Raw genomic sequence first — 16,576 nt, forward strand, 5'->3', positions numbered from 1 at the left:
GTGCTGGAGAGGCAGAGTAGAAGACAAAACAAGAGAGAAGTTTCCCTGCTTCCTGGGGATTCCATTCCAAGGGGCAGAAATAAACAGGTAAACAAATAGGATCTTTTCAGATAAAGAGAGTAAGTGAGTAAGGGGATGGGGTAGGAGGAGAAAAGTCAGCAGGCCCATTTGAGTTGAGAGTTGCTCAGGAATCTAGGAAGCCTGGCCCAAGGGTCCTGTATTCTTAGATGAGATTCTTAGGGTAACTAGAAGCCATTAAAGGGTTTTAAGCAAAGGAATGTAATGATCTGGGTTTTTAAAGGATCACTCTGCTGTGTAGAGAAGGATCAGCCTCAGGGAGGCTTCTGAGGTCCTGAGAGAGAGATGATGGTGGCTTCCAGTGGGATGGTAGCAGTGAAGATGAAGTGGCTGGAATCAAGATATATTGTAGAGGTTATACTAGCAGAACTTCATGAAGTGGGAGGAGAGGGAAGAATCAAAGATGCTGCCTCTAGGTTTTTAACACGATGTGGGGAAGATGCGGGGAGAGAAGATTTAGTCTTAGGTGTGGTGGTGGTGAATCAAGAATTCCATTTTGGACAAGTTAAGCTTGAGGTACCCATTTGGACATCCAGATGGAGATGTTACATAGGCCACTAGATACATCCAATCTGAAATTCAAGATACATGCAGTCTGGGCGTATGAGCTATAAGATGCTGAGTATAAGCACTAGCTGTTAAGAACAAAGCACAATACTAGTGTTCAATGTATATTATACCAAATTTTATCTAACATACTAGAGACTGAGTTAGCAACCTTTATAGGACTTTCCAGCCCTATATCCTAATATTGTTCCTTTAATTTTTTGAATTCCACTGTTTCCTCAAACTGTTATATGGCAGGTATTGATTTAAAAATTTGGATGAATTATGGGGGGGGGGATAGTTAGGGAGTTTGGGATAGACATCTACACACTGCTATATTTAAAATGGATAACCAACAAGGACCTACTGTATAGCACAGGGAACTCTGCTCAATATTATGTAACAACCCAATTGGGAAAAGAATTTGAAAAAGAATGGATACATGTATACTATAACTGAGTCACTCTGTCATACACCTGAAACTGACACAACATTGTTAACCAATTATATTCCAATATAAAATAAAAAGTTTAAAATAATAAACTAAACTAAAATGTAGATGGATTAGAATTAATTCTGCCTTTTAATGCTTTTAGGATGCATCCACATCAAGGCTGGAAATCATTATGTCAAACTGTAGTAGTATTAATCTAATAATTATAACTATCATACACAGTAATATCACCATTACTTAGAATATGTATTGCTCTTGGGGACCTCCCTGGTGGCACAATGGTTAAGAATCTGCCTGCCAATGCAGGGAACACAGGTTTGAGCCCTGGTCTGGGAAGATCCCACATGCTGTGGAGGAACTAAGTCTGTGCGCCACAACTACTGAGTCTGTGTGCCACAACTACTGAAGCCTGTGCACCAAGAGCCCATGCTCTGCAGCAAGAGAAGCCACCTCAACGAGAAGCCCGCGCACCATAACGAAGAGTTGCCCCTGCTCGCTTCAACTAGAGAAAGCCCGCGCACAGCAACGAAGACCCAATGCAGCCAAAAATAAATAAATAAATAAATAAATAATTTTTTTTAAAAAAAGAAAGAATATGTATTGCTCTTAATCAGACTGTTTCATATTCACAAAAGGTGTTTTGTTTTTCTTAGACTGCTTGACAGTTTGCTTATTAAATCATGGTTCTAGAAATCTTCATTGCTGCTCTTGGTATCACAGAGAAAAATCAGAACTATAAAACCCTATTAGGGCTTCCATGGTGGTGCAGCGGTTAAGAGTCTGCCTGCCAATGCAGGGGACACAGGTTTGAGCCCTAGTCCGGGAAGATCCCACATGCCGTGGAGCAACTAAGTCCGTGCACCACAACTACTGAGCCTGTGCTCTAGAGCCCGTGAGCCTCAACTACTGAAGTCCGCATGCCTAGAGCCCATGCTCCGCAACAAGAGAAGCCACTGCAATAAGAAGCCCACACACCACAAGGAAGAGTAGCCCCTGCTCACTGCAACCAGAGAACGCCCGCGTGTTCAGCAACAAAGACCCAACTCAGCCAAAAATTAAAAAAAAAAAGAAAATACCCTATTAAACTATGATTTTTATTGCTCAGTCACTCAATTTATAGACTTCATGTGAACTGATATTATTTTGTAGTCACGAGATATTTTATTTTTATTGCCTGTAGCAGTTGGAAATTGAATGAGATAATGCAAATTGTGGGAGATATTATATGGAATAAGCTTGTGGCTCCAATTTAGTTCATAGACAACAGGTGTCCACATTACAAATATAACCACCCAGATGGCAGACTTGTCAGTTTTGGTAGGAACACCCAGAATTGAAGGAGGAAAGACTCAGCTACTGATTACATTTTCTTTCACATCAAAACTAAGGCAGAGGAGAGCAAGGCAAGCAGGAAGGAACTGGAGCATCAGAGCTTCTATCTTTGCTGAGTCTTTGTTAATGTCAATACTCTGAAGAATTCACATAAGATGGAAAAGTAGATGTGTATAATTATTACAGTTTATAAAATTTTATTTTATTTATGATTTTTTCCAGTTTCCAAAACAGTCAACTTGGCATTTTCAGTTGCCATAAAAATGGTCTCGAAAATTGGAAACAAAAGGAATACTAATGATCTTTTCTTAATACAACCACAGTTGTTAATAATCATTTCAAAAATAAAACATCAGAAAATGGCATATCATGCTAGAAAAATATACTCTGAGGTATGTTTATGATTTCTAGTTTTAAATAGCATGCTTTAGAAAAGAATAAATTCATAAATAGACATGAAATTGGTTTTTAAAAGAAGATCTATAGAGGAATTTTTACGATTTGTCATGGTAGAAACACTGGCACAATGAATATTTTACTAGGCAAAGAAGCTACACTGGATTCATTTTGCTATTAAAAATAATAATCTGTAATTTCTTTAAAAACAAGTATTATCTACAAAAGAAAGAAAACAGCAGGTCTATGACTATAAGGCATATTTGCTGCCATAGCAACAGAGCTTCTATTCCTGCCCACTGAATTCACATCCTGTTGGCATTAATCAGAAATGTCCATTTGTGCCAAATTAATGCCATGTCACAGACGCTCGGGGATATACATTCTTGACAGAACTGGGAGATTTTCACATTCCGCAAGGGGATAAATTCACAGTCTTCACTATGTGAAGTTCTTCCTCCAGCTTAAAAGCTAAAGTTGGTACCCAGTCACACAGATCTCTGATGATAGCAGTTGTCTCTAAAAGCACAGGTTATCTGAGGACACCACTACCAGCCCCCCTTATGGTTGCCCTCTGTGTACTCACCAGCACTGCCCTGAGGATTCTCACACATTTCACAGCAAGGTAACACTGAGTAACTATTAATATAGGTGCAGAGAGCACACTGCCAGCCCTCACCAGGAAGGGGTGGAGTGGTGGCCTGGGCCTTGGCCTCACAGACCCTGTCCATGAGTGGAGCTCTGGTCTGCCCGGGCTGGGATGGTTTCTCCTCCAGGGGACTGCAGCGGTCATCGGTGGTGACCGATTTCATTTTTTTAGCTTCAGGTTCAAGATCACTTTCATAATCTCTTGTAGCTGTTTTTCCAGGGCCTGCAGGTACTACAGTATTTTTCTCCTGGAATATCCTTGATTCATCACAGGAGGTCACCAACTGTCTCTTCTTAGGGTTTGGTAAAAAGAATGATCGAATATCATGCTGTTTTTCTTTTTCAAACTAGGAAAAATAAAGGTATTAAATTAAGAGGCTATTGAGTATGTTCTTCCTAAATGAAACAGGTTAACAAACTCTTTTCATTAGCCATATTCATTTATCTTTTGAATCCCTTGTTGGAAATGAATTCAATCATGCAATGACTCTTCATATATCCATACATGTAGAATACCACCAACACCTCCATATACTTTCTGTGTCTAACTTTTTTTAGCACTTACAATGTGCCAAGCACTTTACATATATCAACTCATTTAATCCTCATGCCAGCTCTGTGAGGCAGGTACTAGTACTATTATTCTTCCCATATTTCAGATGAGGACACTAAAGCTTTAGAGAAGTTAGGTAACTTGGCTATATGAGTTATATAATAAAAATATACTTTATAAACTATCTGCTCCAGATGTATGTCAAGGAAAGGAGGCAACTGTGTGTTCAAAAATGTCAAGTCAATCAAGACCTAGAAAAATGTTTTCATGACCAAACTATAAACATGAACAATGTTCATAAACAATATGTTTTTCATATTAAAATACTTAACTGACCAGGGAGTATTTTTCAAATAGCATTAAAGATATCAATTAGAACAGCTTCTTTAATAGACACAGTTTAATAATTATCTTTTTAAGAACTATATCTCTCTTTTCTAAGAAGAGCAACTTCACTGTTTCATGTTTTTCTTCTTTTTTTCAATGTGTAAATCTCAATCTCCTAGAGAAAGGAGGATACCCATCTCCACAAATGATTAGCCAGCAGTTAAGGTAAATTAAAGGAGTTAATTTTAGAGCAGTCCTGCTAAGGCCTGAATTGGGTACCATGGTGGACACACACTGTGCCAGACTGCATTTCCAAAAATGGTCATACCGATTCTTATCCCATTTCGTGTACTTGAGACACTGACACGCCTACATTCAGAGGCGGGGTCTGGGTTCCTCTCCCTTGAACCTGGGTGGACCTTTGTATCAGTCTCAACCAGCAGAATGCAGTGAAAGTATCACTGTGTGACTTTTGAGGCTAGGTTCTAGAAGCTAACGTGGCTGCTGGCACTCTGTCTCTCTCTTCTTCTCTATATCTTTTGGGAGGGACACTAGCCTTTGAAACATAGCCAGCATGTTGTGGGGAAGCCCAGGCCATATGGAGAAACCATGTATGGGTATTCAACCTGACAGCCCCATGTAGGCCCCTAGGTGACAGCCAGCATCCATTATCAGACAGGGGAGTGAAGAGGCTTTCGGATGTTTCCAGCTCCCAGTCTTGCGATCTTCCAGCAAAGGTCCCAGTCCTCATGGAGCAGATACGTCATCTCCATTGTACCTGGTTGAATTCCTTATCCACAGAAACCATGAGAAATAATACATAACTATTGTCGTTTTAAGGCACTAAGTTTTGGGGTAATTTGTTATGCCACAATAGATTACGGAGACAGACACTATAGATAATGACATCCAAATATTGCAAAGAGATAGTTTACATAATAAATCTTATCTTTGTTTCTTAGTAGTGTTGCATAAGAAAGATTTAGCCAATTAATGGAGACAGAAGGATTAGTGGTTACCAGGAGCTGTGAGAAAGGGAAACAGGGAGTTATTGCTAAATGGTTACAGAGTCTCTGTTTGGGGTAATAAAAAAGTTTTGAAAATAGTGGTGATGGTTGCACAACATTGTGAATGTAATTAATGTCACTGAATTATACACTAAAAATGGTTAAGATGGCAAATTTTACCATTATATATAATCACAAATCTTTTAATTTCAAAAAAGGTTAAAAAGGTAAGAAGAAGGAATATTTATGTTGTTCCCATATTGGTAAAATTAAAACATATATTATAGGAAAAAAAGTCCCACCCCCCCCCAATAATGTACAACTTTGATTTTATATGACTGTTATTTATATATTCTCATATACTATTAAAAAGTTATCTAATAAGTTGTGGAAGTTACAGAATTTAGATTAAAATATGAAGAATGAAATCAAAAAGACAAGATTTTTAAAACAATGCACAAGGGAAATTCTAAGAAAGGGTGGAGGAAAGCAGAGAGATTATCAGACTAATGGAGTTTGGTGTTAAAAAAGTAACAAGGATACAAAGAGAGTTATGTATCTAAAGAGAATGTTCTATTCCATGTAATAGGATTGCAAAGAGAGCTTATAGAATTTTGAAAATGTTGGCAAATGTTCAGCAAATGTGAACAAATTCTACCAGCTATTTCTAGTTAAACCATAATGATTTTACAAGACAGGTTAACTTTCTGAGTCCCTGTACATGTCTGGAAATGACCTGATTTTGCCCTAACTCTTAGTAGTTTTGTTGGGCATACAATTCTTCAAAATCTTTAAAGACATTGCTCTATTTCTTCCAACATCAGATGATACTGACAGTGTTCCTTTGTAGGCTGCAAACTCTTTCTTCATTTTAGAGGCCTCTGGGACCTTTTTATCCCTGGTATTCTAAAATTTCACAATGATCAATGTCTATATATCTCTATCTGTGTCATCTATATCTATATGCTTTCTGCCCAGCACCCTGAATACCTTATTAATTTTGTATAGTATTGATCATCTTTAGTTCTTAGAAATTTCTATTCTTTTTTGATAGTTTCTTCCTCTTCATTTTCTCTTTTCTCTTTTTCTGGAATTCCTGTTAGCAGAATGCTGAACCTAGATATTTATGCCATCTTTTGTTCTCATATTTTCCTTCTTTTTGTCTTTTTACCCTCTAAACTCTTGGTGTTTAGCCCTATTTTATCTTTCAACCCTTCCATAAAATTATTTTAGTTTGGCAGTCATATTTTTAACATCTGTGTTCTTTTTTTGTTTTGTTTCTTGTTTGTTTTGGCTACAGTGCGTGGCTTGCGGGATTCCTAGTTCCCCGACCAGGGACTGAACCCCGGGCCCCGGCAGTGAATGCGCTGAGTCCTAACCACTGGACAACCAAGGAATTCCCTCTAATATCTAGAAGTTCCTTCTTGTTCCTTGTTCCTTTTTTTTTATAGTATTCTGATTTTATTTATATTTGCAATATCATCTCAAATCTAAAGCTATGAATTAGTTTTTCAAAAGTTATCTGCATGATCAATTTTTGTATTAGTTTATTTTTGTTCACATTTTTCATGCCACAGATTTCCTCCTCAAATTTCCAGTGACCTCATACATAAGAATGAAGGAATAGGAGGGTTGCCTAGGAACTTAGGACACACGGGGCTTATCACCAAGTAGATCGAGTAGGACATACTGATTGAACGTGAGGGGTGAGGAAGATGGAGGGGACCACAGTGATACTCGGACTCCATTGTAGGGATGACATTTTCAGTTACTGTAATAGGGAATATAGGAAGATAAATGGGCTCATTAGAAGGTAAAAAGAGAAGAGGTAAGGAAATAAAAGTTCACTTTTAGACATGTGGGAGGACTGGTGTGTGCCAGGGTGGCGAGTTCCAGGAAGCAGGGCCAGAGTTCAAGGGAAAGAGACACCTGGATTTGCACATGTGGGAACCACTGACATACAGAGGTGGTTACAGTCAGAGGCCTGGATGTCATGAACAAAGGGAGGAGGAAGTAAGAAAAGGTAAAAGTCATGGACATGAGCAGAGGGACATTAAGGGTGGAATGAGGAGGAAGAGATACCGAGGAAGGGAACAGTAGGAACAGTAAGAAGGGTAGAAAAGACAAGAGAGTAGTGGCTTTAGTGTGCCTGTGTTTTGGTTTCCATTCACTATCCTAGGCACTCAGGGAGCATTTCAATCAGAAAAACCCATGTCCTTCAGATCTGGGAGATTTTCTTATATTATTTTTTCTTCCTCTGTTGTCTCTGTCTTTTCTTTCTGGAATCCCTATTAGGCAAAATATTCTGAACTGATCATTTGATCTTCTTCACTTTTTTGCACACTTTTCCATTTCTATTTGTTCTACTTTTTGTGTGATTTCCTCATTATCTTCCTTTCCATCCTTGTCAGATTATTATTTCCTGATATTACAAGTTCAATTTCTAAGAGCTTTTCCTCGTTCTCTGATTTTTCCCTTTCCTTGTTCTTGTTTCTTGGGTGCAGTAATTTCTTTTACTTCTCTGTGAATATCAATGAAAGGCTTTTTGTTTGTTTACTTCAGCTCATTACACTGTCTCTCCTTCTTTTGTATCCTTTCTTGTCTTGCATGCTTATTTTTGTCTCTGCATCGCCCATGAGAGGATTTCCTCAAAACCTGGTGGCCTTCACTGTCCATTCACATTTAAGAATAAGACACTAAAATGCCATTGGAAATCCAAGTGGGGGACCTCGCTAAAGGTCATCAGTGACTGTTTGCCAGGGGATCCCTTTCAGGCTCCATAGTCTTTTTTTGGTCCAGTCAATTTCTCCAGAAAGGAGTCCTTCAATCTCCTGCCCGAAGGATACAATGCTGGCTACCAGTGACCTGGGGGCTGATCAGGAGAAGGGTGCTAAGGATTTCACCACTGATGGAAGGAGTCTTCCAGTTAATATGTTTATTTCCAATTTACTGCTTTACCCCACTCCCTCAACTGGCCCTTCTCCTAGATATGCTTTTAAAGAGGAACAAGTAAAACAGCTAAATAAATGAATAAAATGTCAAAACCAAAGAATACAAGAAATAAAATAAATAAAATATATAAAGTAGGCCACTGTCACCTATGCTGAATAATGTTTAAATAACATCAGCAACTTTTGTCCCATTCTACATTTTAAAGGATTTGTTTCCAGCTGTCCGAAACGTTTTAATCTCTCCATCTCCCCAGCACCAAAAAATAAAAATTAAAAAGATTATTTCAGATTTGTTTATAAAAAAAACAACCCTCCTCAAAACCTAAGATATCTTAAAAAAAAAAAAAATTCTCAGGGCCTTAAAATATCAGCTTTTACAGCTGACCTCTTTAATTAAGCTATTTAATTAAACTATTCTAAAAATAACTTCATTTACTATGTAAGCAGTGACTAATTTTAGAAATTAGCATTTGAGAAACTCCCATTATGTATCAGAGGCAGGTTGAGAGTAAAGGTCAGCAGTGACTGACAGTGATCAGAAATGGATGTAGACCTCCACCACAACAGGGTTAAATTACAGCGCCTGGGAGTAGTCAGTATGGGGGCAATTTTGAAATCAGGGCTGCTTGGGTAAAAATAAAGTGAGACTGGAGAACATAAAATACAGAAAAGGAGCCGTGGGTGGAAAGGGAATCATTTTATATAATTTTGGGAACCAAAGGATACACTTGAGGTATAATTTTAGAAAAAGGAGAGGACAAGATTAATCAGTAGACTTTAATGTTAGGATGGCTAAACTGGACAATGATGAACGTGGTCACAGGCAGTGGACCTTACGAGTTAATGCCCTGGCCACAGGGCTGGCAGAAGCATAAGGCCTAACAGGAATAAGAAAGACCTCCTTTGAGATAATCAATTAGAAACCTGGTCTATATTATCAGTTGTACGTTTTTAGATTGAAGCCTCTGAGCAGTCAGGCAGGAAGTTGGTTGGTGAGGTTTCTCTGACATTCAATGGCTATGACTGACAGAGAAATAGGTGAGAAAATCTCTGGGACACATCCTGACGATAATTACATGCATTAGGTGGGAACAGAGAAGGGTTAAAAGGTTTACTGAATAGGAGTTCTTAACTTGGGATCCATGGGCCTCTCACAAGAGGCCTTCAGTGAGCCTGAGAAACCCCTGAAATTGTCCATCCAGCTCACACCCACCAAGCTGTCATCACCAAGGAGCTGACTGAAATCATCTCTGGTGCCACAGCTCTGGACTAATGAAAATCGAGTTTCATCCTCAGACAAGAGGCAAAGAAGATTCAGCCAGCTGATTTTGTTTTCAGCTTACTGCTGTCCTTGTCAGAAGAAATTGTTGGTCCACTGTTTAAATTACTAAAGATAGCAAGATATTTGTAAATTATCTTACAATAAATCTTACGATAAATCATGACTTTGTAAAGAAACTGTATTAAGTGACCCTTTTATTGTGTGATAAATAAGGAACTTAAAAGTAGGTGTTTCTAAATAAGAGGAGCAATCTAAGATTACAGTGATTTTTATCACAAGGCTTTGGGGAAAATACAGTTAAGTCAACATGCCTGTGTAATAAGAAATGTAGAAAATGGAAGAACATATTCCTGCCCTCCCTTATACAGCTGACACTCAGTTACTGTGTTCCTGTCTTTTGTTCAATACTGTTTTTGAAAAGCCAAAGAAGAAATATTGCTTTTGGTGAGAAGTGCTGGGAATAAAAACTGCAAAATGCTTAAGGTGGCAAAATGCATGTGTTTATTTGAAAGGTTCAGGGACCTAACACATTTGCTCTGTTTTGCACCACGGTAAACAACTGCTCTTTAGAGACAAATCCCCTGGCCATGATGATAGGATTAAAAGTCTGTTATTAGAACTGAAGGAGAGGAAAAGGAAATCTGGTAAAACTCATAAAAAACAATAAAACACTTCAAAGCCTGGTGCCATTCCAGTGCAGCACACGCCACCAACAAGAGCACTGGTGTCAGATTTAATAGACTTTGATCAAAGGTCGGCTCTGGGAGAAAGCAGCACTGCCTCATGTCTTTCCTCTCCTGTTCCCCAAAGAATTAACAAAACCACCGTTTACAAATGGCTGATTGGGACATCTTGCTGGTCTCTTGAATGGCAGGTGACTGATGACTGGAACTGGAACTAAAAAGCCTTCACTAACATTTAAACAAGCCAGGGGATATACAGTGACAAAAGTAGGGTTTCAATCATCTCACTGAAAAATGAATTTAAATTCTCCTAAAAAAGACATGACTTTTTCAGATTTCACACAATGTCCATCCCCATGTACTAATTAAATAAAATTTTGGCAGTGATCCACTCTTAGGCACAACAAGTTTTTCTCCGTGGGCATAGAGAAAACAAAGCAAACAAAACAATACTCTGGTTAAAAAACCAAAGTGGTAAAAGAGAATATGTTATTACTTATTTTTAAAGATGGCATCAAAAGCAGTGCAGGCTGGGCTTCCCTGGTGGTGCAGAGGTTAAGAATCTGCCTGCCAACGCAGGGGACACGGGTTCGAGCCCTGGTCTGGGAAGATCCCACATGCCGCGGAGCAACTAAGCCCGTGCACCACAACTACTGAGCCTGCGCTCTAGAGCCCACGAGCCACAACTACTGAAGCCCTAGTGCGCCTAGAGCCTGTGCTCCGCAAAAAAGAGAGGCCACTGCAATGAGAAGCCTGCGCACCACAATGAAGACCCAACACAGCCAAAAGTAAATTAATTAAATTAAAAAAAAAAAAAAAAAAAGCAGTGCAGGCAAATGTCTTTGGGAACAGCCATCTCAATAAGGGCAATTAGAATTCACAGCAAAATATTACATATAACACAGTGCACGGATCACTAGAACGTGACGGGCAGGGGTAAGTTCATCAGGGCCGATGTGCCATAATCTCTCTCCTAAGCTCTAGGCCTGACCTCCAAATGCCTCACAGACATCAGCTGAGTGGTTCAGAGGCTCCTCAAACTCCAGAGGGCCTGAGCGGGGTCTTCACTCTGCCCGTAAGCCTGCTCACCTTCTACCATCACAATCTCTTTGCTCTTCACTGTTTATCAAATTAATATGAAGTCCTCTGCTATGGATTCTCCAGTTTTAGACTAAACTGGATCACTTCCTATGTCTTCCGTTTGTCCTGCCCTTACCTACTTGCATGCCTCTGGTTATGGCATCTCCCTTAAATGCCTGCTTCAATCCCTTCTACTCTTCCTGTACCTGCTGCTGTTAGACAGGTACCTCCTAGGCCTCACTATGATGATTCTACCTCTGAAATGTCTGGAATTTTTCTTTCTCTATTACCACTACCACTGTTAGGAGTTCAGGGTGGAGTTTAGTGCCCCATACCCCGTTTGGGAATCCCTGACAAAGGAGACTTTTTTTTTTTTTTTTTTTTTTTTGGTGGTACGCGGGCCTCTCACTGCTGTGGCCTCTCCCGTTGCAGAGCACAGGCTCCGGACGCGCAGGCTCAGCGGCCATGGCTCACAGGCCCAGCCGCTCCGCGGCATGTGGGATCTTCCCGGACCGGGGCACGAACCCATGTCCCCTGCATCGGCAGGCGGACCCTCAACCACTGCGCCACCAGGGAAGCCCCAAAGGAGACTTTTACATAGTAATAGCCTTATGAATAAAAAGGAACTGGCTTTAGTAATAAACCTGTAAGTGCCTAAAAGCACCCAGGTAAAATTTGGTAAAAGGTATATTAAAGAAACCAACCAGAACCCAAGGCCATAAGGGGACTTCCTACTTCTCCCCTCAAATCGAGCAGAGAAGACTACAGGCCCTGCTTCCGGTGGAGACATAGTACAGGAGAAGCATGCCTCTGTAAAGCACTAGCCCTGAACTGTGGACCAAGTTCTCAGGCTGAAACAAATTTGATTAACAACGCCTCCTCTGGGGTTGGGGAGAAACCCCTGAGGAGTAGAGACAGAAAATCCCTTTACCACAGGTTCAAACTGGATGGGAGGGAGGGCAGAAGAAATCCATTCCCCAGATCCCACTTCCGCCAAGAACCTCCGTCCCTTCTCCCTCCCATTCATTTCCCACACTGCCACGAGGAGCACCTTGAGAAAACAGAAACCTGACCATGCTATTTATCTGCTGAAAAGCCTCTGATGACACTACACTACTTCCCTAGGATAAAGTGCAACTTCTTGGCATGGCATGTATGGGCTCCACTCCATCTGATTCGTGCCAAAGTTTCAGGCTTCCTCTCCTTCGACTCACTTCTCAGTGCGCCCTGCACTCACACATTTGCATGGAATTCCCATTCCCAGGAGGTCTGCTCCTATCACTGGGCTTTGGGACATGCTTTTGGTGGTCCCTCTGCCTGAACCAGGACCCACTCCTTTTGAACTCATTCTTCATAATCCAGCTCTGATGTTTCTCAAGGGAAATTTTCCCACGTGCCCCAAGTATTTATTTATTCTATCCTATGTTTCCAGAGCCTGGTTATATATCTCTATCTTCACATTTATTATATTGCATTAAAATGATTCGTTTATGATCATCTCTCCCAGTTAAAGAGTAAGCTCCAAAAGAAAGTTAGCTGTTTTCCTTATCTTTTCACCTAGCATATAGTCTTTTTAAAATAACAGCTTTAGGGACTTCCCTGGCGGTCCAGTAGTTAAGACTTGGTGCTTCCACTGCAAGGGGCACGGGTCTGATCCCTGGTCAGGGAACTAAGATCCTGCTTGCAGTGTGGTACAGCCAAAAAAAAGAAAAACAGAAAAAAAGAAAATAACAGCTTTAGTGAGATGTAATCTATTTATATACTATAAAATTCACTCTTTTAAAGTGTCCAGTGCCTTTTAGTATAATTATGTAACCATCACCACTGTTTAATTGTAAAACACTTCCATCACCCTCAAAAAGAAACCCCATACCAAGTAAGCAGCCTCTTCCCATCCCTCCCTCCCTCAAGCAACCAACCACTAATCTACTTTATATCTCTATGTACTTGCCTATTCTGGCCACTAAATATAAACGGAACCAAACAATATGTGGCCTTTTGTGTCTGTCTTCTTTCACTTAGCATAACGTTTTCAGGATTCATCTATGTTGTAGCATGCATCAGAACTTCACTCCTTTTTATGGCTGAATAATATTCCATTGTATGGATATATATATATATACCATATTTTGTTTATCCGTTCATCAACTGATGGACATTTGGACTGTTCTCAATTTTTTGGCTATTATGAGTCATGCTGCTATGACATTTATGTACAAGGTTTTATGTGGATATATGTTTCCAACTCTCTTAGGAGTACAGAATTGCTGGGTCATACATTAAATCTGTGTTTTTACATTTTAAGAAACTGTCAGGCTGTTTTTCAAAATGGCCGCACCATTTTCCATTCCTGCCGGCAGTGTATAAATGTTCTAATTTCTCTGCATCTGTGCCAATACATGTTGTCTGTCTTTTTAATTTTAGTCATTCTAGTGGGTGTGAAGTGGTATCTCCTTGTGGTTTTGATTTGCATTTCATATAATCTTTTTTAAAATTAATTTTTATTGGAGTATAGCTGACTTGCAATGTTGTGTTAGTTTCTTTCCTTTCTTTCTTTTTTTGGAAAGATGATTCTTTCTCTCTCTTGTCTGTGCCGGGTCTTAGTTGTGGCATGCGGGATCTTTGTTGTGGCATGTGGGATCTTTAGTTGAGGCATGCATGTGGGAACTAGTTCCCCGACCAGGGATCGAACCTGGGCCCCCTGCACTGGGAGCTCGGAGTCTTACCCACTGGACCACCAGGGAAGTCCCTACAATGTTGTGTTAGTTTCTGCTGTACAGCAACGTGAAACAGTTATACATAATAATCTTAATAACTATTTACATAATGAATAATCTTTGAATACCCTGTACATAGTAAGACAGGCTGGGACATGGGACCTGGGACCCTTTGCTACAATGCTTGCACCTGAACAAATGTTTCCTCCAGCAACAAAATACAAAGAAACTATAAGAAACTAAAAATAACTGTGTGCATGGCAGTGGGGGCAAATTATGGACAACAAGATACAAAGACCAGAACACCCAACTGCCACTTCTGAAGAGCCGGGAGCAAAAGCAGGGGGTCGGGAGCAAAAGCAGCGACTGCACATGCTCCGTACACCACCTAAGGGGTGGGCAGACCAGCTAAGCCCCTGCTCTGGCCTGACCCCTGGACACACCCCTACCCTCACCCCACATAAGGATCCAGCTCACTCCCCCTGAGCGAGCAAGCAAGCAAGGGAAGCTGTTGCTTGTTCTCACTGCCCGCCCTGCTGCAGCAGGGGCCCCAATAAAGCCTTGCCTGAATTTCTTGTCTGGCCTCTGATCAATTTCTATTGATTAAGGAGGCCAAGAACCCTGGTCCGTAACAGTAGTAAACATCCCATAAACACTAGCTAACCAAACTGAAGTGTTTCAATGTTCTTTTCATTCCACAAATAATTGTTGATCCACAATGGGCTAACTCTAATGTATCTAGTATAGTTTGGCAAGGTTATGAAGGTAGACTTTGCAGCAAAAAGGCCTGAGTTCAAATCCCAACTCTGCTACTTACTGGCTGTATGAACTTGGGCAGGCAATTTAATCTTTCTGAGCTTTAGTGGGGGCACGGTAACAGCATCTGCCTTATGGTGTAGCTGTGAAGGTTAAATAAGGTCATGAGTGTTAAGGGCTTGGCACAGTGGCTATGGGGAATACTCAGTACATGTTAATTATTTTCACTGAGTGAACTGAAGTCATAAAGGTAAACAAGAAAAATGCCTAATAACAGCACTATATGATGTAAGCTGTGACAGAGATATTTATGTCTCTATCCATAACAATGAGGCTACCCTCTTGTCCTTATTATTAGGCAATTATGCAAACTAATTACATCATGTTTACATAATGGTTTCAATTTTAAAATACATATTAAACAAATATTCTAATTTAAGATGTGTTTCCTTCAAGAAAGAAGTGCTTTAGCATACTGAGAAACAAGAGATTTTGGATAAGAATGATTTATACTTCATGAATATAGAGCTCCTGTGGTCAACTTACTTTTTGCTGTCACCGTTTTTAAAAGTAGACAATATGTGGGAAACAAGGTTATTTTTTATATGTATGAGAGAATTTCTTATTTGCGCTTCTTAGCCCACAACGAAACAAACATTTTGTACAATGTTGGCATTTAATAAAAAACGTTAAGTTTGTTTTTGAATTTTGGGGGCATATTTTTAAATTTCACAGTGTGCTTAAGAGTTCTCATTTTCAGGGACTTCCCTGGTGGCTCAGTGGTTAAGAATCCACCTGCCAATGCAGGGGACATGGGTTTGAGCCCTGCTCTGGGAAAATGCCATATGCCGTGGAGCAACTAAGCCCGTGCGCCACAACTACTGAGCCTGTGCTCTAGAGCCTGCGAGCCACAACTACTGAGCCCGCGTGCCTAGAGCCGGTGCTCTGCAACAAGAGAAGCCACCGCAATGAGAAGCCCATGCACTGCAATGAAGAGTAGCCCCCGCTCGCCACAACTAGAGAAAGCCCGTGCACAGCAACAAAGACCCAATGCAGCCAAATACGTAAATAAAATAAATAAATTTTTACAAAAAGAGTTCCTTTTCAACTACATAGAACTTTTTTTCAGCAGACCAGTAATCATCCTGTATATTTTTAATGCAAATACGGGTGTTTCAAATGTAAATTTGCTTTGGGTGAAGAATGTTCTAGGTGGTCTTGAGGACAGCAGACCAGGGGACTTAAGGATGATTATGACAGAGAAAAGGCAGGGTGTGAGCCAGGTCAAAGATGTAAGTACTACCACAAGGAAAGGAAGATTAGACAACCAGGGAGAAGCTAGTGAGAAGAAAGGAAAATCGGGAGATAATTGAACTAAAAGCCTACAAAATGAAAACAACTGCTGAGGGAAAGCAGAGACCAGTGTGGCTAAATTTGGGAACTATCTAGAGATCTGTTCCAAAATGGAAAAGAGAACTACTGTCTGAAGTAATGAAATGGAAGCAGCTCTGGCTCAGCGAGATTTGGAGAAGAGAAACCAAGCAGAAAGAAGATTTATCCTACGCAGGAGCTGGACTTGTTACCCATGTTAAGTTAGAGTCCTTTCTTTTGCTTATCTATGAATCTCTTACACACCAAGTTTCTCTTCAGATACATTATTTTATATATATATATAAAATAAATGAAAGGGACCTCAGAATCCATCTAGTGATCTAGGGACTTAAATGGCTGCATAAATGCTGCTGCTGCTCTTATCCATTATGGGC

At 40.2% G+C, this 16,576-nt stretch overlaps 1 protein-coding gene across 4 annotated transcripts in view; it reads right to left on the bottom strand.

Moving 5' to 3' along the window:
- Positions 1–16,576, bottom strand: part of ZRANB3 (zinc finger RANBP2-type containing 3) — a 263,915-nt gene that overhangs the window by 22,999 nt on the left and 224,340 nt on the right. For 3 of the 4 annotated variants that reach the window (XM_060105905.1, XM_060105907.1, XM_060105908.1), the window contains one exon: positions 3,393–3,801. In XM_060105905.1, coding sequence (XP_059961888.1) covers positions 3,393–3,801 — 409 coding nt within the window. The remainder of the gene's footprint in view (positions 1–3,392; positions 3,802–16,576) is intronic. The other variant, XM_060105906.1, reaches the window with a different exon arrangement.

Source organism: Mesoplodon densirostris, chromosome 8 (genome assembly GCF_025265405.1).
Source record: "Mesoplodon densirostris isolate mMesDen1 chromosome 8, mMesDen1 primary haplotype, whole genome shotgun sequence".
Lineage (NCBI taxonomy): Eukaryota > Metazoa > Chordata > Mammalia > Artiodactyla > Ziphiidae > Mesoplodon > Mesoplodon densirostris.